This window comes from Neofelis nebulosa, chromosome 2 (genome assembly GCF_028018385.1).
Source record: "Neofelis nebulosa isolate mNeoNeb1 chromosome 2, mNeoNeb1.pri, whole genome shotgun sequence".
NCBI lineage: Eukaryota > Metazoa > Chordata > Mammalia > Carnivora > Felidae > Neofelis > Neofelis nebulosa.
Genome location: NC_080783.1, coordinates 60,446,515 through 60,472,500, shown reverse-complemented (window position 1 = coordinate 60,472,500; position 25,986 = coordinate 60,446,515). Strand labels below are relative to the sequence as shown.

At 40.6% G+C, this 25,986-nt stretch overlaps 1 protein-coding gene across 10 annotated transcripts in view; it reads left to right on the top strand.

Moving 5' to 3' along the window:
- Positions 1–25,986, top strand: part of RAPGEF4 (Rap guanine nucleotide exchange factor 4) — a 290,928-nt gene that overhangs the window by 228,101 nt on the left and 36,841 nt on the right. For 9 of the 10 annotated variants that reach the window (XM_058713839.1, XM_058713831.1, XM_058713846.1 and 6 more), the window contains 3 exons: positions 851–966; positions 7,413–7,501; positions 11,908–11,986. In XM_058713839.1, coding sequence (XP_058569822.1) covers positions 851–966; positions 7,413–7,501; positions 11,908–11,986 — 284 coding nt within the window. Of the gene's footprint in view, positions 1–850; positions 967–7,412; positions 7,502–11,907; positions 12,070–12,903; positions 13,243–25,986 lie in introns of those variants that run through there. The other variant, XM_058713903.1, reaches the window with a different exon arrangement.

Here is a 25,986-nt window from a genome sequence, read left to right as displayed (position 1 = left end):
AAATGATGAAAAAAAAAGTCTGTCAAGATTTTTAATTTAATTGTTAAAATGACATTGAAATTTAGAGGTAAACTTTAGTAACTCTTTGAAGTTTACCACATGGAGTTTACACTTAGCCAAAAAAAATTCTTGGAAAGAATCAGGTTAGGATCATTATCATTGATACGGTTTATAAAATTATTCAAAATAACTGAAAAATGTTTTTAACACATTTCAAACTGATTTTTTTAATGTTTATTTATTTTTGAGAGAGACAGAGACAGAGCATGAGTGGGGAAGGGGCAGAGAGAGAGGGAGACACAGAATCTGAAGCAGGCTCCAGGCTCTGAGCTGTCAGCACAGAGCCCAACGTGGGGCTCGAACTCATGAACTGTGAGACGAGGACCTGAGCCAAAGTCAGACGCTTAACCAACTGAACCACCCAGGTGCCCCTCGAGCTGATTTTTTAAAAAAATAAACAGAATCTTTTGATGAGAGAGAAAAGGTGCATGCCTATGAAAATGACACGCCCTCAGAAGAAAGCCACATATTTTTCTAAGGATAAGTGTACTTGCTCCCCTCTCTTCCCGTTATGCCAACCTCTCTGAAAGGTTTCTCACAGTACAACCACACTCCTCTCTACCCGGTTGTTTTTCTGAATCTGGGGTAAAAGCTGAGTTTTAAAACCATATGCCTCAAACCTCATCTGGTCCTATCTCTGACCATTCCAGCCCTGACTTTGAAAATGACTTAATTTGTAGATGCAACAATTAGCATCACAAGCACCAAATGAGTTTCTGAAGCGTTTGAAATTTTTTTCATTGTCTGAGAAAACAGCAGCATCTGTATGTGGTGTAATTTGTATTTGCAGGACGTTGAGGCGAATACAGTCAGACTTAAAGAACATGACCAAGATGTCTTGGTGCTGGAGAAGGTCCCAGCAGGGAACAGGGCTTCTAATCAAGGAAACTCACAGCCTCAGCAAAAGTAGGTTTGCATCCAACACTGCAATTGCCAGACTATGATTAACCTTTTCACATGGTATCATCATTTCTACAATAGCATGCTCTCCTTTTTTGTGGAAGACGGCAGTGTGTGTGACTTTTTTTCTCTCTATTGCCTAATCACACATCTTGTGGAGTATAATGTATCCATTTCTGGCACTGCATTGAGCTCGGTGCTGCCTGGAGTAATTCAGAGGATACTCTTCCCCTACGCTAAGGACACTCTCTGCATACAGTGTTCAACCGTGATAGCTTTGGAACAGAATGCGGCGAGAACAATGGAAACAGGAGTGCCAGGCCACACAGAGGATAGGTAGGCCCTGAGGTGATAAGAACCTTTGGTATTTGAATTCCACATGTAGGATTTCTTGAGAAGTGTTTTCATCTTGTTATCAGAATAAGCATCTTTGGCAGGAACCCAGACTTCAAATATAAGACCGTCTGTGGATTGCAGTCTAGAAGCATCCATCTGGCCTCATCTGTACTCAATACTGCTAACATCAAGAGGGTGTTCGCTTCTCACTTCTTAGGCTCCCAGGGTGTTTTGTTTTGTTTGTTTGTTTTGAGAGAGTGAGAGAGCAGGGAGGGGGAGAAGGAGAGGGAGAAAAAGAATCGTAAGCAGCCTCCATGCCCAGCACAGAGCCCAGAGCCCAACGCGAGGCTCGATCTCACGACTGTGAGATCACGATCTGAGCCACAATCAAGAGTCAAATGCTTAACTAACTGAGCCACCCAGGCGCCCTTTGGTTCTCTATTTAACTTGAGCCTCTTTCAGTATGCCTATATCCCGTTCCATCTTTTGTTGCAACTTCTTTTTTTGTTGTTGTTTATTTTTATTTTTTTGATGTTTATTCATTTTGGAGAGAGACAGAGATGGAGCATGAATAAGGGAGGGGCAGAGAGAGAGGGAGACACAGAATCCGAAGCAGACTCCAGGCTCTGAGCTGTCAGCACAGAGCCTGACGTGGGGCTTGAACCCACGAACTTTCAGATTATGACCTGAGCTGAAGTCAGACACTTAACCGCCTAAGCCACCCAGGCGTCCCTTTTGTTGCAACTTCTTACATGAGGCTTTTTTCCATCAAATGTACCAACACTTGAATAGTAAGACAGGAGAACAAGGAAATGTAGCTTTAAGAAATTGTGAAAGATTGCAGAATCTTGTTTTTAAAATAAAGATTAATTTTCAATCTTAGAATAACAAAAACACCAATCCTGTAGCCAAAGAAGTGTCACCAAATAATCTGTTGATAAAGAATGCATCCCAAGTAATTTTCCTTTGTTTGCAACACAAATGGGATGTTCCCTTTAATCAGGCCACTCACGGTAACTGATGAATTTTTATTGTTTAGACTCAAAGCCCAAAGCTCAGACATTTTCATCTGGATGAATCAACGTATTTTCAAAGAAGGTGGGAAGAAATAGAATATTATTGAGTATATAATATTTTGAGTATATTTGAGTATAAAATATATTTTGCATGTTGTATCTAATCCTGACTACACACTCCTTTTTACCAATGGAAAAAGCAGGCTCAGAGAAGCCAGCTACTTGCCCAGGATTACAAAGCTTGTAATGGTAAAGCTGGCAGCAATTCCAGCTGACAACTTCAATGCTTTTCTTCCTTCAGCCATGAAGCTTACTATGGCAATATACAGTACGTAAATACTGTATCCTCAACACTATCATGTAAACACTGCAAACCAATATATTTCAAAAGGGCTGACATGAAACAGACCGTATAAAAAACTGTTCTTTCACTTCCAAATCTGTAAACTGCCATCCAGAATTCTTCATGTTTTTTTTTTTTTTTCCGCTGCTACCCATTCTTGAAAATGTTCTCTCATGAATGTTTTCAACAGTTATCCGTTCAGCCCATGGAAGACGAGAATGAAGATTTTTTTTTTTTTTTTAATTTTTTTTTTCAACGTTTTTTATTTATTTTTGGGACAGAGAGAGACAGAGCATGAACGGGGGAGGGGCAGAGAGAGAGGGAGACACAGAATCGGAAACAGGCTCCAGGCTCCGAGCCATCGGCCCAGAGCCTGACGCGGGGCTCGAACTCACGGACTGCGAGATCATGACCTGGCTGAAGTCGGACGCTTAACCGACTGCGCCACCCAGGCGCCCCGAGAATGAAGATATTTTTAATGCGAAGGTTAGGTCCCTCCCCACTGATTTTCTTTAGTGTGCTTAAATATATCTGGAGCATTTTACAGTGTAGATCTGCATTCTTTAATAATGCCTCAGATGTCTCAGGAAAATTTTGCCACCTGAAAAAGTAAGCCTTGAAAATTCTCCTTAACCTTGAAACATTTGACCAAGAAGTCCCCCGGAGGCCCCGCTTCTTTCACCTCTTCATACCATGGGGGAATGATCAAAAAGCGTTTGCTTGTTACAACATAGTCCATTCAGAGCGCCTTCCAAATATAGATTTTCTTATGAAATCAAACTAAAGGGAACAGAAGAGGAGAAGCCCATGTATTCAGTTTATTTTAGGCCTGGATCTGATTTCCGTTACATCTCCTTTTCTGTGTTCTGTAGACCGATCCAGATTTCTTATATAATTCAAAAACGTGTGCATGTTCACAGCACACCCTTTAAGAAATATCCGTCAGCACAAAATAATGCGCTGGGCAAGATCAGCTCCCTGAAGAGGAAAAAGTCATTCTCTCGAGGGGTCTCTTTCCATGTCGGGCTTTCTCTTGCCAGACCAGAGTTAAAGGGGGCATGGCACCATGTAAGTGAATTTTGGCCTGATGTTCTGGATAACTTTGACAATAGGCCAACAACGATGTCCGTGGGTAGACTTAAAATTCAGGAACAGGGGCACCTGGGTGGCTCAGTCGGTTAAGTGTCCGACTTCAGCTCAGGTCACGATCTCGTGATCTCGCGGTCCGTGAGTTTGAGCCCCGCGTCGGGCTCTGGGCTGATGGCTCAGAGCCTGGAGCCTGCTTCCAATTCTGTGTCTCCCTCTCTCTCTGCCCCTCCCCCGTTCGTGCTCTGTCTCTCTCTGTCTCAAAAATAAATAAACGTTAAAAAAAAATTAAAAAAAAATTCAGGAACATATAGGGCCTCCATCTTTTCAGAAATCATCCCTTTTGAACTCAAAGAGGGTCATCACATTGGTGCCAATTGTAATGTTATTTTTCTTTTCTTTTCTTTTTTTTTTAAGTGTTTATTTATTTTTGAGAGAGAGAGGGAGACAGAGGCTCCAAAACGGGCTCTGCGCTGACAGCAGTGAGCCTGATGCAGGGATTGAACTCACAAACTGTGAGATCATGACCTGAGCCAAAGTTGGACGCTCAACCAACTGAGCCACCCAGTGCCCCATAATGTTATTTTTCTGATTAACTTTTCCCCTGAGAAATCCAGAACAGTTTTTCATGTATACATTTTAAATTTTCAAAGCTGCCTGACTGCCCAAGCCACTCAACTCTGAGTGTGATATTAAAACATCAATATCAAGACAGTGTTTCTCATGCTGAATAAACTATCTCAGGCTCTCAAACATTTACCATTTTGGTTATCTTCTGCTGTGTGGTTATGTGATTCTAATAGGAAAGAGAGAATTTAAAGGGACTGCTCCTGCTTTAGTTACTGCGTTGCTTTTTCCTTAGACTGTCAACCACCCAATTGCTCAGGTCCATCCTATTTGCAGAAAGATAGTCTCTTTTAGGTTCTCCTCCCCTCCATCCTTTGTCGTTGTTGTTCTAGGTGCAGATAGAAGTGTCCTCATTTCCAGACTTGGCATTAGGAACAGATTTTTCTGTCACAGGCTTAAAAGCCCACAGCTTGGATAATGTAATCAATTTGGGCTTCTTTGTAACTTGGACTAGAATAGCTCCTTCATGAAATAAACTGAAAAAAGCCGTGCTGTCTGGGATTCAAGTCCCTCAGTTAAACAGAGGTCAAGCAGAGGGTGTCTGGCAGTGTCCAGCCTGAAACAAAGCAATAGTATGGTGTTTCAGCCAAGCCCAGGGCTACAAATTCACAGATGGCTACATCTGGCCAGAAGCTCCCTGGCCCTTTCTCTTCAGAGTTCCGTGACCTAAGAATATCAACACCTGCACTGCCCTCTGTGGAGCTGAGGAGGGAGAGGATGGGCTAAGGCAGCCACAGCAGCTGTACCACTAGAGGGAGCCCTTGGTAGCAAAAGCAAGATCTCCTGGTGTCTGAGACTGACGAGGTGGGCAGAGATGTCGCTTCTCTCTAAGGAGGTGATAGGAAATCTGGTTTGCCCCCTCGGTCTTCATTCTTTGTGGCCAGACATAAATACTCTAGCTAAGGGATGTCCGAACCAAGAACACCAGAATGTTAAGCCAACCTGGCAGAGTTAAACTTCTGAGGAGGGAACACATTTCAAACTGAAATACCCATCATGTAACCAGCCAGAAAGCTTACAGCCTGCTAGCAACGACTGCCCAGTGCCATGCCAAATACAAGTCACTGGTGTTCTGTGTAATGTATTTATCATCTTATTTAAATAAAACTTGTTTTCAGACACAAACAAGTTCCTTTTCAGAATGAGCTCCAGGTACCTAGACATACCCTGTGCCCCAAGCGTCTTGGGGCACAGACAGAGCCGGGCCACAAGACACACTCTTGTGCTCCGAAGCCAGACCAGGCTCACAGCAGAGATCTGGCACTTACTAACTCTGTGACCATAGGCCTGCTGCCTCCCCTTGCCCAGCAGATTCTCCATCTGCAGAATGAAGATAATATTTAACTAGCAGGAATAAGCAATGACGACATTGTTCAGTGCCCACCTAGCTGTTTGGGGCATAGGAAATACTCAACAGATGCTGATGCCCTCTCCAGCCTGATTCCTTATTAATGTGGTCAATGCCACCCATCTTCCAGCTTGCCTAGTGAGTACTATCCAAGGATCAGGTATTTCAGGAATTATTGAATGAACTCAGCGGTTTTCTCCATTTAAGTGTTCAAGGCCATTATCGATACACCCTCTCCTTTCCTCAAATAGCCATTGCCTATGAGAGGTAAAACCCTTGTCTTTTGCCTTATTTATTTTGAGAAAGGAGTGATACTTGTGAGGTTAAAATAGATCTTTTTTTTTCCTATTCCCCCTTTCTTCCTGTAGGCTCCAAAGTCAGGTTTCCTCAAAGATTTAACTCTTCAGCTTCTTTTTGGTCCTGAGTGCACACACACACTAGCATGCACACATAGAATAGTCTTAACTAATGGTCACCTTACCATCTGGGTAGAGTGCATTTGCTACTCATTCAATACCACAGTTGTTTCACTCAGTCTCTGTTCTCACATGCATGGGGCTATATGTTGGATTGCTTCTTCTTTACTCCTTCAGGCAGGAGGTTAAGACCTTGAGGATTAATACATTAGAGATGTTCTTGGAATCTCAGCACACTTCCTCCAAGGTCTCAAACAGGCAAGGAAAGAGTGTTGGTGAGGAGACAAAGAAATCTGAGTCCTCCTGGAGCCGAATCATACCACTGCTTTCTGAACATTTGTTTTCATTGTTGTTTTTCTTCCCATCATTTTGCTTTATGTGAAATTCCGAGCAGAAGAAGCAAAGTCTGAGTTTTAGCATAGGAGTGCCCAGATCACCTTAATGTATTTTGCCTGTGGTTTCATTCACTGCTTTGTTACCATCTTCGATATGACTTTGAAATAGCCCACATTCAGTTTAAAAAATAAATCCTGTCCTGTTGGTTGATGAAACCCACGGATGGATCTTCTGAAATAATGACTAGCACACCCTACCCCCAAATAATATACATTTTACGTTGAAATAAATCTATGGATTTTCTAGTGTTGATTTATTTCCTATCCAGATGCTACTGGAGTTTGTTTGCGCAGTGGCGTTTGGGGTTTTGTTTTCCTTTCTCTTGTTTTATTCTTAGCTGTGTTTCCAAAGCACACACCAGTGTACAGTTGGGAGAGACAGAGCATTCCAGAAATAGGCAGGGGAATCCAATGTGGGACCGAGATTGTGCTACAAATAACCCATATATGGGTAACCTAGTTTAATGTCACTTGCCCTCGCCAGCTCCCCCTGCCTGACCCGAACTGCCCTGTGATTTACATGTTCCTTTCCATTCCCCTTGGAGCAAGGCTGAAGCTTCTCAGTTCCCAGCCTGCTAGAGCTGCTCTCCAAGTTTACTTCAGTTCCATGTAGGGAAAAAAGAATAACGTTTTAGTAACTACTTCAATTTGTGAAGGGTTTTTTCATCGTCTTCCTGTGTGGCTTTGGCAAGGTACATGGTCTCTCTTACCATAAGGAGAATGTGGGCCATAAGTTAAGTCATAATGGTTCTCTGGGACTCAAACAAGGAATAAGTAAACGAAAACAAAACAGAAGACACACAAAAAACTTAGATATGTGAAAAGTCATTCATTAATGATTTGCCCACTTTTGAAAAACTGATGATGTTTTTATTTCTTATCCAGGTATACTGTGATGTCAGGAACACCTGAAAAAATTTTAGAGCATTTTCTAGAAACAATACGCCTTGAGCCAGCTTTAAATGAAGCCACAGGTAAACACCGAGAACAGTTTTGTGTGTCCATTAAATCCATGCAGAGCACTGTAAAAACAAACAAACAAAAAAGATAACAACAACAACAAAACTCCTGAATTGATTCGCAGTATGTGTATCCGAACAGTTTTAGAGGGGAGTTATGTGTATTAACATTAGAAGAGCATTCCTGCGTGGCTGAGTCAGGGAACAATCAATCTTTCGGACCCTCCTCTGCCTGCTCAAATTCTGTCTGTCTTTTGTAGATGGCTCAGTCTTATACATATTAAGAATAGACTTTCATAGACATCCATTAGTTAATAACTCAAATCCTATCTATTTCCATAAGGAATTTGAAGCTGTCTACCTAAAAGGCACAACCTTGTTCTAGCTGAGAGTTAAATAATTCTGTCTGTGGTTGTAGATTCTTAGGCTTGGACCCTGGGCTGCCCCCTGTTAGTCTCCCAGCACCTGTTAGTCTCCCAGGGCTGTCATAACAAAGTACCACAAACTAGATGGCTTAAACAATAGAAATTTATTGTCTGACAGTGCTGGAGACTACAAGCCCAAGATCAAGGTGACACCACATTGGCTCCTTCTGAGAGCTGTGAGGGAGAGTCTGTTCCATGCCACTCTCCTAGCTTCTGGTGGTTTGCCAGCGATCCTTGGCATTCCTTGTTTCGTAGATGCATATTGAATTAGGGCCCACACTAATGACCTCTTCTTAACTACATCTGCAAAGACCCTATTTCCAAATAAGGTCACATTCTTAGGTATTGAGGGTTAGGACTTCAACCTGCCTTTTTGGGGGGACAAAATTCAACTCATAATACGACCTTACAGTGAAACAATCCTGTTGACTAAGACACAGAGATTCGAGGATGAATGAGATGAATCTCACCACTGAACGTGAGTGTTCAGAGTTATGATGTCGTTCTCCATTTTGGTTACCATCTTGTACATGACTTTGGAACAACCCATATTCAAGTTTAAAAAAAAAAAGTCCTGTCTTACTGGCCTGTCTCAGAATAATAGGTTAATATTTTAAGCATATTAAGCCCAAAGAAGAACATTTATCACTAAAAGAAACTCCAAGATTTATCTCAAATATTTAGTAATAATTCAAAGCCCAGTTCCATCACTTTTGCAATATACTCAAGGTAAAGTCATCATTATTATTATATATCTCCTAAAAGTATTTTGCCACTGATTTACTTCTTATTTTATCTCTTCATTCCAGCTTCTAATTTTATAAATAGATTACCTGAGATTTGCTTTCTCGTGTAGCAAATTAATTGGGGAGTAGTGGATATAAAAGCCAGGATCTCTGACTCTAGGGCACTCATTTTCGGTTCAATATCTGTTGAGTGTGTTGTTGGGCAGAGACAAGGCTGGATGCTTTGAACTGGGCAAGGTGAAGAAAAAAGTCACCCTCCTGTCCTCAGGAAGTTTATAACCTGCTAGAGGACATAAAGGAATCTGCAAATAACTTGAACATAAGACAGAATGTGGCCAGTGCTTCAGGAGGAGACTAGCTGAGGGTACCTGAGGCAAAGTGTCATGGAGAATATATAGCCTTGAAGTGGCCCTGCAGGAAGGCTGGAGGTTAGTGACTAGAGACTGGGAACAAAGCCTTCCATACCGAAGGACATTAGTGCTGACCTAGAAATGGGCAAGGAGCATCAAGCGGTCTGGTTCTGCCAGACTATCATATACATAAGTAGGAGGAAGAGGGCAAGGTCTAAGAATAAGGTCTAAGATCTTACAGGGTCTTAAATACAAAGATAAGCATTGGGGAATGGTCGAAGATGTCTGAGCAAGAAGAGTGTGATAAAACCTTTTTTTTTTTTTTTTTGAGAAAGGAAACCCTCAATGGACCCATTAGATGGGGAATCCTTGCTTCTAGGGGGCATATCTAACCCCAAATAAACCACATTTCTAGAACCTGAGGTCAGGAAAAATATAACAGATCCCCCCCACCCCCGATTAAGTATTTGCCCAGAATGTGTGATTACCTGGTACAAGAAACAGCATATTCTGTAAAGTAAATATTGACTGAAAAGGAGGATTCTGGTACATTAGAGACTATGGCATCTAAGGAAAGATCTGTAAGATCTTTACTACCCATGAAGAACAAATATATCCTTTCTTTTAAAGTCACCTCTAAGAGGGGTGGGGACTAGAGTATTGCTTTCTAAAAATTGATGCCTAGAAATCAGTGCATTTTGTGGCTGGCATGTAGAATGTGATTCCTGACCCTTTCATTTTTGTTGTTAGAACTAGGTTAACATCAAAATTTAGTATCAAACTTCATTCTCTGCTGGCTTTTTGGATTCTTTCTCACAAGTATAATGTTCATGGCTTGGAGATAAAGAATAAATCAGTGTCTTTCTCATAATCAAAAATATGAATGTGCCATAGTCATCCTAAAAGTAACGCTAGTAGGCCCTTGAAACACAGATAAAGTAGAGGGAAAGACCTTGGCATTTATGGGTTTATAATACAGTGAGAAATGTCAGAGTTGACAGCAAAACTGGTTTTCACCATAGAAATAAACACTCCTGGGTCTGACAGTACATTCTCTCAATTTACCGAAACATCTATTTTCTACCTAAGACCTATTAGTTTCCTAAACTTTTTATTTCTGTGACCAGCATTAGTCATTGAGTGACTTGAGAAATTATTTTCTAGCAGGAAATGATTTTTTAAAATCAGTCGTCAAGAGTTCATGCCTATGAGTAGAGAACAAGAAAGCCACAGTAAAATATGGGTGCTGGGTTGTTACCTTGCTAGGTGACCAGCTCACCAACCTTGGAGTCCCCAACTCAAATCTCTGCTTTAGCAAAATTTAAACTCCCGTGCAGCCTAGTCCTTCTGAGAGCCTTATTTGAAACAAGCATTACTCCCCTGTCCTCAGAGAATATCTAAAATGTCTAAAGGCGAGCCTAGATGTGAAACTTAGACAAGCCAGATTCCTTTTGTACTTAAGGGGAGAAGTCCCATGCAGCTAGTCTGGTGTCTGCTCTGCTTCCTCTCTGGGACTGAATAATAGGACTGAAATAGCTGGCAATGCCAACTGACAACCGCGGAGGATTACACTCATCACTTATATGTAAATGAGTATAATGGCATTATGTGACCTGATAGAGGTGTTAGCTGACGCTACAGTGGTGATCCTATTGTCATATGTAAATGTATCATATCAACACGTCATATACCTTAAACTTACACAGCGTTACCTATCAATTATATCTCTTTTGTTAAAATATTACTTAAAACATAGACATTGGAAATCTAATGTATTCAGTTAAAATTTTCACATCTCTTACCATTTTCTATATGAAGAGTCTCACCAACCCCAGCCAGTATAGTTCGTTTCTTAATCAGAATCCACATAGCATCTCAGATAGCAAGTTTCAGCAAGCGTACTTCTAAACACCTGCCTTCCCCTGCTCTCCCAACAACGCTGGCTGGATGCTGCTGTCTTTGCAATGAGGAGCCAGCACTGAATTCAAAATGAAGCTTCTCTTTGGGACTTACCTATTTCCCTACCCATCCCCCTGCTCACCTACTGACAAAATAGCTTCAAATATAGGACAGCCACCATCTAACTGTACTAGAGAGCTTTCATTTTGCTTCAGTTACTGCTCAGAGCGTTTATCTTGTCCTTTCTTTTCTTCTTTTGTTTCTCTCACCAACTTTCTGTTCTGATCACCTCCTTCTAGAAATCCGTTGCCTCTGATCTTTCATTGCTCCCTCTGGAAACTGGGTGATAAAGATACAAAGGAAAACGGATGTTGACAAAAGACATGTGGTGTCACGTAGACAAAGAAATGACCGTGTCTTAATCCTGCATGCATGGATGCCCATGGGTGGCTCTTTAATTACATGTATTTTTTTATATATACATTGTGGCTAAGGTGACCAGTGCTGTTTGTAAAAGCAGTCTCTTTTAAAAAATACTATACTTTTTGTTCACTCTCCTAAGAAATTGAGTTTTGACCTCAAGCCTGTCAACATTATTATTTTTTTTTAATAATTTTCTTAATGTTTATTTATTTTTGATAGACAGAGAGAGACAGAGCACAAGTGGGGGAGGGGCAGAGAGAGAGGGAGACACAGAATCTGAAGCAGACTCCAGGCTCTGAGCTGTCAGCACAGTGCCCGACGCGGGGGCTCAAACTCACAGACTGTGAGATCATGACTGAGCCAAAGTCGGACGCTTAACCGACTGAGCCACCCAGGTGCCCCAACATTATTATCTTTTATATGCAGCATCTCTATGTACAGTAAAACCACAATCCCCCAAGCCAATGTGTAAGAACCATTGACATTGACCAAGAACAGATAAACAGACACTCTTGCTTTCCTAAGGATTTCTGCAAAAACCTAATTTCTTTTTCTGCTTTCCTTTTTTCCCCCTGCAGATTCCATTTTAAATGACTTTGTTATGATGCACTGTGTTTTCATGCCAAATACCCAGCTTTGCCCAGCCCTGGTGGCCCAATATCCTTTTGTTGTGAAAAACCTCTGTTCGCTTGAAGACACTGCACATGTATATGGTCATTATCTCATTTCATTCTCTGAAGGTAAGTCATGACCCAGGCAGGGTCATGCTGTCCACCTTTGTCAAACTCTGAAATGCCCGCAGTTTTCCCCCGCCGTAGGCTCCAGCCCTCTCTAGCATGGTTTTGTTGTGCCGTGTTTCAGGATTTCCTCCCCATTACCTGTGTAGGGGAATGTGAGCCGAGTTACCTCAGGAAGGTGATACATACCTGGGAGGTAACCTAAAGAAAGTTATGGAGAAGAGTGTTATTAGAGAGTATTAGTAGGGACAGTGCCTTAACCTTGGAGGCAGACTTTGTACCTCTGCAGGGTACCTGGCAGCATGGCCCGGGGCCTGCCTGTGTTCTTCCTCTAAGCGCCAGTATTAATCCTTTTGCACATAAATACAGGTTATCATCATGGGGTAGCTTTTCCTTCACATCTGTCCTAGTCCATGTTCTCCTCTAGATACAAAATGTATTCCTTCACTGTATTGTTATTACTACCACATTGCCTTAAGTCACACGAACCTTGGCATTCTGATGGCAGTTCCCCTAGGCAGCTTGAGCACTGAGTTTGTTTGGGGGCAGCTTTTTAATAGTCTGCTGAATTGACCATTTGGTACACGGTTTCTGGCACAGAGACAGCATTCAGAAAATTAAGTCGAACTTAAATAAAAATGGTGAATGCTATGGAGTTACACCCTCAACTTTGGGGGTCATGTGAAAGTATATTTTCCAACTCTACTTTCTTTTCAAAGGAACAAAAATTTAGACCCCAAAACACTTTGGCTTATTGAGTAGTTAAATATATTGAAGGAGGAATGGCTTTCTTTTTTCCGAGCAATCCAATCAATGTTGCATGTTTTTCTTTTTCAGAATTATAATTGCCCTACCTGATTCTCATTTCCTTGTTCACTCATAATTCTCTTTGAAGTCAACAGAATGTGTGAGGATGGGAGATTTGAGTTGAATGTGTTATTCAGAAGAAGCTGCAAGAGTGAGATTTGGGTGTTTATTTGCCTGGAAACTATCTTTCCAAGTAATGACAGCTTAATGAGACTTACATACATTATATATTCTTTCTGGCTTATATTTGGTTTTTCTCAAGTTAACACATTCAGGATCTGTCTGTGCTCTTTTAACAACATACATAATAATTGTTATGAGACCTTTGAGACTTTTTGGAAGAAAAAATAAAAACCACCATTGAATTCAGACTTATTTTTTCCCAAGAGTTAGCATGTTGATAAGATTAAGGCAAACAAAATGCAAAGAAGAGCAAGACAGTATATGGGCCATGTCATATTATCTTTACAACTCAAAACCCCAAACACCAGGCTTCTATTTTTTTTTTGCAAATTCTTATTTCTTCATTTTTTAGCTTGTTCCCCTTTAGAGTTGATTGAGAACATTCATAGCACTGATCTCTGTTTTTAAAACAGAAGCTCCCAGAGTGAAAGTCCATACTATGTCCAGGTAGGGAGGTGTGTGGAAAAGGGTACTGGGTGGAGGAGAGGAAATCACAGAAGTGAACAGTAGAATCAGGGGAGGCCTGTGATATCCAATCCTGATTCTTTTCTCTGTAGATGGAGGGAATCCAGGATGGCTGGGTGTCACCTAAACTACCTAGTGCCCTCAGATCACCTCTTTCACTCTTGGTCCTATGAGAACTTAGATTCTCTTCATTGTTCTATTTTGAATCAACTCTCTGTCAGGCTAATAGCATTGATCCATATTATACTACTTTGTCCTTATAGGAGTCGGTTGGGTTAATATTAGCTTTATTTTACAAATGAGAATTCCAGGACTCAAAAACAGTAGAGTGACATGCCCAAGGCAAGTGGCAGAGCCATGATTCATCGAGGCCTTAGGATTTCAAGCCTGAAGCGTGTCACTGTTTTTCTTCACAGATTATTTATTTAAGAGTTTATCCTTCAGGGGCACCTGGGTGGCTCAGTCAGTTAAGCATCCAACTCTTGATTTCCACTCAGGTTATGATCTCATGGTTCATGGGATGGAGCCCCCATTGGGCTCTGCGCTGACAGCATGGAGCCTCCTTGAGATTCTCTCTCTGCCCCTCCCCTGCTCATGCACAGATATGCATGCACTCTCTCTCTCTATCTCAAAGTAAGTAAATAAACTTTTTAAAAAAGTTTATCCTATGGAGTTTAACAACATTTCTTTACAATGTATTGCATGATACATGTTTATCTGTTTCAGGTGGCTCAAAGCAACGTAGATATAATTTGGGGAAGCCAAATAAATCAAGCATTCAATAGAACTTTTTGCAATCATGGAAGTTTCCTATTTCTGGGCTAGACCAGTATCTACTAGCCTTGAAATTAGCGACTATTACTGAGGAACTGAATTTATAATTTTACCTAATTTTCATTCATTTAAATTTAAATAGCTATATGTGGCTTATGGCTACCGTGTTGGACAGCATAAGTCTCGTCCTTAGATCTTGGGGACGAGAGCCTCAAATAAGAATTGCTGTTCTGTAACACCTAGGGAGGGCATCCTGGGGACACCAGGGGCTCACCCTGCTGCAGGCAAGCAAACAGAAAAGGCTTACTCCCTGAAGATCATGCAAGTGTTTCTATATTATGCTGAGGACTTGATTTTTAGTGCCCTTTTCCTCCGGGGACATGTTATATGGGCTTCTTATATAACCTATATTTTTTGGTCATTAGTAACATAAACCAATGGTGACTATCTTTTTTTTCTTTTTTAATGTTTATTTTTGAGAGACAGAGAGAGTGTGAGCAGGGGAGGAGCAGAAAGAGAGGGAGAACCAGGATCCAGAGTAGGCTCCAGGCTCCAAGCTGTCAGCACAGAGCCCAATACAGGGCTTGGACCCACAAACTGCGAGATCATGACCTGAGGTGAAGCAGACCCTTAACCAACCAACTCACCCAGGTATCCCCCAATGGTGACTATCTTAAGGAATATAGGAATTCATCAGAGGAATATGGGGTAACTCAGAAAATAGAAGGAATCCTTGAGGAGCACCAGCTTTCAAAAGGGGCCTCAGAGGCAACAAGTAAAGACCCGGCTATTGGGGCAAATCTGCTGCAAGCATCCTAGGCCCTCACCTCATTCCCACATCCCAAGGAAGGAGGGTCTAGTTGGCCTAGCTTGGGTAGCTGCTGACATATTGGTCAAAGGAAGGCAAAGCACTTTACAGGCAGTTCCCCAGAGATGGCCTGTAAAGAAAAACAGAGAGAGTGCAGAAATAGGTGGCAAAACAGAGAAAACAACAAATACACATAAACTGCTTACTGCCTTGTGCACAAGTGACAGGAGAAATAATGTAAAACTGAGCAAGTGGGTTAACGCCCATATTGTTGACATGAGATAAGGGATAGCGAAATCCTTAACCCCGTTCCATTAAAGCACTCACATTCAAGTGAGTTGCTTTGGCTCAGTGTTTTCAAAGTACTTAATATCTGTGACTGTGCCTAGCAGCCCTGTGAAGAAGTCAGTATTTTCACTGCGCTTTTTCCAAATCAATAAACTAGGATAATGAAAAATTATGATTTGCTCAGAGAAAAGTAATTACTAGTACAGAAAAGATTTGAGCCCTGAGCCACTGACACCTATTTCTGTCCTTAATCCACATTGTATGTCACCTCCAATTTTGCTTTTAGCACAAAGGAAGATGGTAGAACTCTGTTTAACATTAATATTTCAGGCCTTTTATGTGCTAATGAGAGAAAATCTCTATTCATTAGCTATGCTTGGAACACGATTTCACCGGATGAATACAAGTGCTTTCTAATGAGTTTTTAAAATTATATTTGTTCAGTTTCTGTACTTTTCATCTTTAGTTTCGTTAATCTTTTTAAAATTTGCACTTAAAATTCAGTTCAATTTTCCACTGGTCTTTCAAAAGAAAAGTCAGGCCACCTATAACCCTATCAGGTATTCCTATTGTTAATATTTTGGTATGTATCCTTCCAGTCTTTTTTCTTTACATGTAGATACATATTTTTGAATATAACAATAGGATCTGACTGTAAGTAATTTTGTCTGCTTTGTCACTAGAAAATATTTTATGAATATCTTTCTCTGCCATCAACTACTTTTCCACACTATTTTCTAAATATAGATGTCTTATATAAGTGAGATCATGTTGTATATGCTTTTTTGTAATATGTTCTTTCTCATATATATACATATATATACATATATATATATATATATATACACATATATATGTATATATATGTATATATATGAAACTATACCTTTTTTCAGTTAATTCCATAGATACTTATTAAACACAATATGTCATATAGTGCTGGGCAACAGAGTGACACAGATACATGAGAAAAACATGATATCATTTTTATTGATTCACCATATTAAATGATAGATATATCATAATTTATTTTATTAGCTTCCTCCTATTGTATACTTAGATTTTTTCCACATTTTTTGCCTATAACAAACACAAAAGGATGAATCAACATCCTCACAGCTAAATCTTTGCCCACTTATACAATCATTTACTTTAAAAGGCAAAGGCAAGGAATATATAATATTTTAATGCTTTTGATATTTATTACTGCACTGTTCCCCTGTTGTCTTAATTTTGTGTTTTATGATTAAACTATCATGTTTTTATTTGCACAAATGCATGCAGGCCTTCAGTTCAGTAAGTGATCACAACTAAGTTAATATTATTTTGAATTTTAATAACTACATCCTTGATTCGGAGCATTTTTTTAAATTTTTTATTTTTTTTTAATGTTTACTTATTTTAGAGAGAGAGAGAGAGAGAGAGACAGAGCACAAGTGCAGGAGGGGCAGAGAGAGAGGGAGACACAGAATCTGAAGCAGACTCCAGGCTCTGAGCTGTCAGCACAGACCCCGACACGGGGCTCAAACTCACAAACCATGAGATCATGACCCGAGCCGAAGTTGGACGCTTAACCAATTGAGTCACCCAGGCGCCCCCTGATTTGGAGCATTTTTACATCATTTACTTTATCTTTCCAAAACCCAGCCCCCACTTGTGAGGTTTCAAAAGGACTGGTATGATACTTACTTCCTTTTACATGTAGGAGAAATCAAGGCACATGGAGTCAAGTGAGTCAGAATTCCACATATACTGGCAAATATTTGGAGAAACTCTATGTGCCACTAATATAATTCTAGTTGCACTAGACATTGTAGTTGCCATCAGGGTCGTCTCAGTGGGTTGACTGGCTTTGGCCGTGATTGGCTCTCCGATTGCATGTCCAAAGTAGACTGAGCCAATGAGAGTCAAAGAGAGGCTTCCTGAGGCTTCTCAGGAAAAAGTTTTCTCAATATTTAAGAAAGAGAGTAGGAAGCCTGTAGCTCCAATTACCAGTGACCACCTTGCCTTCGTACAATGACGAGGGGGAAGAGTCCTATGACAAAGCTGACATGCATGGAGACTCAGGAAGAAAATGGGTCTGCAATGGCACCTTTGCACTGGTACCAATCCTGGAGCTAACCTGCTGAAGATTCTTTATGTCAGCAAATACAGGTCCTTGTCATTCAGAACAGATTGTTACCACAGCTGAAAGAATCTTAAGTGATCAATGGCTTATATTTAAATTTATAAGAATGTAAATACAGCAATAATTTTGGTCAAATTTTTTTTCTTGGTATCCTAATTTCTTTTGGCTTAGTATTCAACACAAATTCTGTGCTTTGGGCATGGAAATAATTCATTTCATTTCTTGAGTTAAAGAGAAAAAATAGAATGCGGATTTGCCGCTAAGTTTCAGCTAAAACTACCTTCATATACCTCTGTGTATCTCTTACACAGAGACAAAGCAAACACAACACCTTCCTTTACTGAAAGGAAGGGCCTCCATCATTTATTTCTCCGTAAAACTGTCCTAGGATGTTCTCTTTATAAGTTCACTTGTATTCCCTAGGAGGAACTTTTATCAAAAATTGCTTTTCTTTTTTTTTTAACGTTTATTTATTTTGAGACAGAGCATGAGTGGGAGAAGGGCAGAGAGAGAGGAAGACACAGATTCTGAGGCAGGCTCCAGGCTTTGAACTGTCAGCACAGACCCCAACTTGGGGCTCGAACTCATGAACCGTGAGATCATAACCTGAACCGAGGTTGGACACTCAACTGACTGAGCCACCCAGACGCCCCCAAATTTTGGGGTTTTTTGTTGGCTATTTACAAAACAGTGTTGGGTTTTTATTATCTAGATTAAGCCAAGTTTTTAGGAATATTATTTAGATGACTAAGGGAAGTTGTGAGCTTAAATTTTGTTGAAGCCAAGTTTTCCCATTGTAGTCCCCCAGTTGGTTATGTGGGTGTTTAATCCATATGTTGCTTCGAGAGCAATTTGCTTCTGTAGGTATTCAACTTGAGACTTTTATTTTCAATAAAGTAGACTTGCTTTGATGATAATATGATGTGATCATGGTGCCCTCTTTCTGAGAAAAGGACCATATTATCAGATATTCTACAAAGTACTGTATATGCATTTTCCTAGCCTCATATCAACACCATGGGATGGGTACCCTTTTTACACTAAGGAAGTGAGGCTGAGCAGACATGTAATTTTCCCCCAAGCTACATAGCTAGTCAGTGTTAGGACAGTATTTGACCCAGCAGTGGGGTGTTACTCTACGTCCTAGTTCTCTACTCTGAATACTAGCCCCTGAGCTAAGACTAAAAAGAATAGCCAAGAACTAGAGGCTTCCAAAAATGCAGAGAATTCTGAAAATCAGTGAGAAAATAAAATTCTGAGCAAGAAAATGGGAGGCACTTAAAGAAAATGACAGCGCAGAAAGCAGTCCTACAAGCCCAAGTTCATAGGCTGACACAAACACAGGAGCAGCTGCGTGATGGGAATAGCTTCACAGAGTTAAACCCAGAAACACTGGGTCCTATGAAAAATCCCCAAAAGAATCACCCATCCAAAAGATGCAACATTATTTCCAGAGGTGGATCAATAATAATGATGGTGGCTAACTCTTGCTGAGCACTTAATATGTCTCAGATACTATTCTACATGGTTTACCAGTATTGTCTCATCTCATCCTTAACAGCAGTCCTATGATGTTTACTGATGAAGAGACTGAGGCCCTGAGTGGTCAATTAACCGACCAAGGGTCTCATGGTTTGTAAGTAGGGAAACTGGCCTGTGAACCCAGGCTGTCTAATTCCAGAACTTGCATTCCACACACGTGCCGCGTGAAGGAAGGGATAGATTCAGCGCTCAGGATATTGAGGTGCTCCACAAAGGCAAGCAGGTAGTAAAGAGGCCCCATAACACAGTGGGAAAAGCAAAAGCTCTGAAGTCAGAAGACTCTGTGTTTAATGCCTGCGTCTTACAAACTATATTACTCAGCAATTATCCTTAACCTTTCTGAACCCCGTCTATATGAAAGGGTAATTATACCTGTCCTGCCCAGCTCATCAGGTTGTTGTAAAGATCAAGTGAGGCTCTGTGTGTGAAAGTACATTATAAACCTTAAAGCCCCACATAAATATTGCCCCACAGAAATAAATTATGGTGCCATTATGAAAGGAATATAGCATAATGTAAAGAATATACTTAAGCTTTGTCTAGTCAGTGGGCAGATGACCCCCAAAGTTTGTTTTCAGCTGCAAGCAGAGATCTTGTATGCAAAGCAGGGCTTAAAAAACAACAACATTGAAGAGTATCAGTTTGAATGTTGATAAGTGTTTTATAAATAGCTGCATAATTAGCATGTACTTACTGCAAAAAGTATACATAATATTTTATTCCCTGTTGTAGGCTGTAATGAATCTGCTGCCTCTACGTCCTAGGTGGTTTTCACTTACTTTCCCCTTGATAATTTTAATACGTGGAACCATTATTAGCTGAATTAAGAATAAGTAAATGAGCAGTAAAAAAAATACAGAAAAATTACAGGTGCCTGTGGTGAGTAAGATAATAACTAGGTAAAAATATATGAAATAATTACAGTGTTTGAACGGCAGAGCCGGCATGAGGAAAATGACTCAATGGAATATTAAGGCTGCTGTTGGCAGGGTAGAAAGACCGTAGCCTACACTGTGGCCTTCACCTCTTCAGATTCTCGGCTCTAATCCTCCCTGAGAACAGATCCAATTTGTCCTCAGCCACGTTTGTGGTGCCAAAGGAGCTGGTCCAATTCGACAAAGGTTTAGTCATTCTGAAAGTCTGTGCTCCTATAGATGAAATACCCAGTATCTAAAAGCTTCTATTTCAAAGATGCGTCCGATGTTTGGTACTTAGTGGACTTAGTCCACCTGGTGATATCGAATACGAACTTATTTAGGATGTATCTATCATCTGTGTTTGACATCTTGACAAAATGGAATTTCAGATAATGTAGATTAAGGAGCTGTGATTTGTTTGTTTGTTTGTTTGTTTTAGAAAACTGGGTTATATATAACATTCCAAACAGCGTGATTGAATTAAGGTAACCAGTCAATCAACAAACATTTGGGACTTTTTATGTTTCCAGATCCTGCTGCTAAGGATTCTGATTTAATGCTCCCAGATGGTGAAAAATCTTATTACCATAAGAAGAGAAACCTCAAGTTAGGATTTGAATCCTCACAAATGTTTGGTTAATAGCAATGAGCCACTGCTTTTTATTTTTTTATTTTTTTTAAGCAAGCTCTGCACCCAATACAGGGCTTGAACTCAGGACCCTGAGATCAAGAGTCGCATGCTCCACTGCGGGGTGCCTGGGTGGTAGGTTAAGTGTCAGACTCTTGGTTTCAGCTCAGGTCATGATCTCACAGTTCGTGAGTGCAAGCACCACATCAGGCTCTGCGCTGACAGCATGGAGCCTGCTTGGGGTTCTCTCTCTGTTCTCTTTCTGCCCCTACTCGACCCGTGTGCGCTTGCTCTCTCTCTCTCTCTCTTAAATATATAAACAAAAAAATTTTTTTTAATAATTAAATAAAAGAGTCACATTCTCCACCGACTGAGCCAGCCAGGTACCCCCAAGCCACTGCTTTTTAAATCAGCAGGTTCTGGACAAGAGCACGGGCTGAAGCTACAGCAGAGAGGAACAGTGGAAACCCTCTGCTTCCCTGACTGTGAGATTGTCAGGGAGTTGCAACAATTAACACTCGATTTTCTGTATGTGCTTTGTCTTCTTTGAGGATTTAGGGGGATCAGTTTCTGCATCTGAGACAAATTTCTCCATTATCTAATAAATCTCTAAATCACCTAATTCTGCTGCATACATAATATATGTTAGCATTAAGAGATATTAATATCAGACAAAATGTGACAACATAGGTAAACAGAGTAGTGGGGACAGGGATAAGAGAACTGAGTTCTAATCCCAAGAATTCCATTGATAGATTTGGAAAAAATCATTTTATACTCATTCTACCTCAGTTTCCTTACCTCTGAAGTGGTGGAGTTGGAGGTAAAATCCAAGGGCTTTTGCAACTCACAGATTCTATGATTCTGTGAACCATCTGAAACGAACTCTGTGTCCGTGATGACTTTGGCCATTTTGACCATTAAGGCCTTTTCTTAAAATAAAGAGTTTAAAATAAAAATTTATTTGTTTGTTATAAAAATAAAAAATAAAAAAATAAAGAGTTTGTTTAAAATAAAAATTCAGGGACACTGGGGTGGCTCAGTTGGTTGAGCATCTGACTTCAGCTCAGGTCATGATCTCACAGTTCATGGGTTTGAGCCCCACATCAGGTTCTGTGCTGACAGCTCAGAGCCTGGAGCCTGCTTTGGATTCTGTGTCTCCCTCTCTCTCTGACCCTCCCCTATTCACGCACGTGCACGTGTGCTCGCTCTCTCTCTCTCTCTCTCTCTCTCTGTCTTTCTCTCTCAAAAATAAACATTGAAAAAAAATTTTGAATAAAATAAAATAAAAGTTCAGTAAGGGACACCTGGGTGGCTCAGTTGGTTAAACATCTGACTCTTTTTTTTCAACGTTTTTTATTTTATTTTTGGGACAGAGAGAGACAAAGCATGAACGGGGCAGGGGCAGAGAGAGAGGGAGACACAGAATCGGAAACAGGCTCCAGGCTCCGAGCCATCAGCCCAGAGCCTGACGCGGGGCTCGAACTCACGGACCGCGAGATCGTGACCTGGCTGAAGTCGGACGCTTAACCGACTGCGCCACCCAGGCGCCCCATAAACATCTGACTCTTGATTTCAGCTCAGATCATGATCTCATGGTTCCTGAGATGGAGCCCACACTGGGCTCCACACTGGCAGCGTGGAGCCTGCTTGGGATTGTTTCTCTCTCTCCCTCTCTCTCTCTGCCCCTCCCCTGCTTGTGCATTCTCTGTCTCTTAAAATAAATAAATAAACATTTAAAAATAATAATAAAAAATAAAAGTAAAAATTCTGTGAATAAGTCTAGATTCTCTTACGGACTTTTAACTGGCACTTTATGTGACACCATGTTATCTTTCTGTGTCTTTTTCTCCATGAATTCAAGCAGCCATATTGCTTCTTTTTTTTTTTTTTTATGTTTTATTCATTTTTGACGGAGCATATTTGGGGGAGGGCCAGAGAGAGAGGGAAACAGAGGATCTGAAATGGGCTCTGCGCTGACAGCAGCAAGCCCAACGTGGGGATTGAACTCATGAGCCGTGAGACCATGACCTGAGCTGAAGTTGGATGCTCAACCGACTGAGCCACCCAGGCACCCCCGCCATATTGCTTCTTACCTGAACTTAACTGTCATGATCTCAGGAGTCATGGCCTTACTTAATCCAAGTATTTCCTGATCATTTTTATTTTCTCTGCTAACCTGAACATAACATAGACATTAGCCACGCATATATTTCCGATAGTGCTCTTCAGATGTTAAAAGTAACTTATGTGGAAAAAAAAAAGTTTATATGTGTGGTATCTGTTGATAATCCTTTTCAAATTGTTACTTGTCCTAGAGAAGAGCTAGATTTTTATGCCGTGTATGTAGAACTTTATCCATCAAGTGGTTAATGCATTATTCTGGTTTTAGCCAAAAAAGGTAATGGTTTCTGCAACCTTCCTGATGTGTTTGAATGTATAAACAAACTATATTTGAAATGTTACTCTTTTTAGGTTCCATTGTTTTACATCGCATTAAGACAAGGGACCTGGTAGGATTTCTTTCCCCTTTTGGCTGCTATCTGAAGGGAATATAGTTTTTTCCCCTCTCTCCACCTTTTTTGTAAAAGTTAAATAAAATATCAAAATAAATCTCCTAAAAGCCTGGTGAAAGTGTTATGGGAATCAACAGAAGCCCCGATACTGCATCAATAAGCATTTCAGGTATAATCAATTACATAAAGTGTTCTCTGTGCCCCTTGAGAATCTGGCTCAACAGACTGTTCAGGAATAGAACAATATGTTGCCTGTGGAGGGGCAGAGTCCTTCAGCATCTTTCTGGATTCCGCTTATAAAAGTACTATTACCCCCACCTCCAGTAACATCTGTAAGGGGAAAGGGAGACTTTGTGAAATAAATCAGTGCTTCCTTTTATTTTCCCAGAGGCAAAAATACTTAACTTTCATGAGAAAAGAAAGCAAGCCTCATTCTCGTCCCTCTGGATTTGGTCATTGCTGGCTCCCAGGAGGCTGTGGAACCACTCATTAAGAGCAGAGGACACTCAGAGCTGGTTTAGAAAGTACTTGTCGGCTCTGGGAAACTTAGAACTTAGGCAAAAAAAGAAGGAGGAAGGAAGGAAGGCAGAAAGAAAGACAGGAATATTTTTCTCATTAGGATTTTTGCTTCCCAGAGGCAATCATTCTCAATAATTTCATGAACCCAAGCACTAATGTCCAGTCACTATAGCCACTGTTTAGGACTGGGGGCGGGGTGGTAGTGATGACAATGGAAAGAGCCCTGTCTGGATTTATAAACCCTGCCATTTATCCACTGAACAGCCTCAGGCAGATCTCTTCTCTCTGTTTCATCTGTAAATATTTATAGAGAGCATTATACAATCATGTGAGCGCATTGGGCATATTTATTACAAACTATAAAGCTCCATACACATTTATAGGTTTATCATGTTAATTCTTCCAATCCTGTGTTCTATCTCATTGCAGACAAAATAAAGATTTCCCCTATAGGAAAGAAGCCACGAAAAATCTTTGTCCTGACCCACAGAGATGATGTAAATTTAGTATCCTATCCTAAGGCCTTATAGATTAGCCACAGGTATGCTGCTAATAGCACTGTATCCAACTCACAAGCATTTGCATTACTTCCTGAGTCCCAAGTCAAAATAATCTGGAAAGTTAGCATTATATCCACTTGATATCAACCTTAATACTCCAAACCATTGCAGTCTTGTGCAAGTAAGAAGAACAATCTCTTTCTCTCTCCCTCTCTCTTACTGACTCTTGGGTGGAACACTGCGTATTTTCCAATCAGTCAAGAATAACTCATTTGGTGCCCACTGTGTGCCAGACTGTGTTGCTAAGATACCATAAAAAAAATAGTGATAAAATGTAGTGCCCAGCACTGCAGTTCTTGGGAAAGAAAAACTGAGTTGTGTGTATATACAAGCAAGAGACCTAAGGGTTAATCAGAAAAGAAATAATTTTTGCATAAAGTGATCTTTCTTCCCTTTTTTTTATTGTAAGCTCAGAAAGAATTGTAGCAATACAGGTTGAGCAATTTTCTTTTTTATGAATCCTGTGCTCAATTTATGAAAGTCATTTTGCAACCCATTTACATGCAGTAAACTTTGCTTTAAGGTTCTGTCATTTACCTTGATCATGATTATTTATAGTCCCTTTAGAAAAGGCCCTTTACTGGTTTAGGTCTCAAGCACAGCACTGCCACAAGGCAGTTTTCTACTGAGACTTTTAAGTCATGGTCGTAAGCTAAGGCATAGCCAGTCTTATAGCCAACTATGAGGCACAACGGTGTTGTGTAATGGGGAAGAGAAGTAGTTGGAATTAAGAGTCTTGGTCAAAATCAACTCTATACTCTCACCATGTAATCCTGGCTATTTTTGCTCCTTTACAGTCAGTTTGCTCACTTGTAGAAAGGGAAGCATGCTTAACTGAAGTACTCTAGTGCAAGATACAGGGTAAATTATAAAGAGGAAATTGTTCCATGAACTAATTGTCTAATTGCGGTAGGAACTACTATAAATCACTGAAAAAGGAATGGTATGTCTAATCTAAAATCTTTCTTGATCACATACTATATTCTCTCTACTGTAATACACATATGAATGTAAACTGAGAGCAGAAGCCCTTACCTTACACATAGTGGGCACTCAATTATGTATTTATTGTATTGATGGATAAATACAGTTGCTAGCTGAAAGTCACTGTGCTAAGCATGGTACAGAATACAAGGTATTTAATGTATCTTCCTAGGCCTGCAGGAGCTTCTAGTTTAGTTAAGATGACTAGCCATAAATGCACAAAAAGCCAATATGAGTTATGTTGTGGTTCTAGACAGGAGAAGTTATGATGTAAAGAGTGTGTCTGAGTCCCTTACCAGACCTATATGGTAGGAACCCTTCCTCTTCCTGACAATGGGAGAGCCTGTCTTCTTCCAGCCTCACTTTCCCCCATGCACTCCTGGTATGAATTACAGCTCCAGCAGAACTTAGATGCTCACTCAGAAGGGTTTAGCTGAAATGTATACAATGAAGTGGCTTAATAGAGATATATGCAGAATTCTGGAAAGCAAAATGAGATGGCAAGGGACAAGCTAGAGAGACAAGCAACAGTAAGTAGGAAGCATTCCCTACCCTAGAGGTGAAGGGCCAGGTGAAGGTCAGGCAGGGAGTGTGGTGGTGGCCAGAACTAGGCACAGAAAGAACCCCTGTCAACACACAAGTCCAGGTGGAGTCATGCAAGTCTCATCCCTTGGACAACTGTCATGTCAAAGTCCGCAGACATTAGCAAAGGTTTGTATGCATTTGCTCCAGAATCTTTACATGGGCGGGGCTTCTCTTGTGGGCCTGAGGAAGGAATGCCATCAGTCCAGAAGGCTGGCT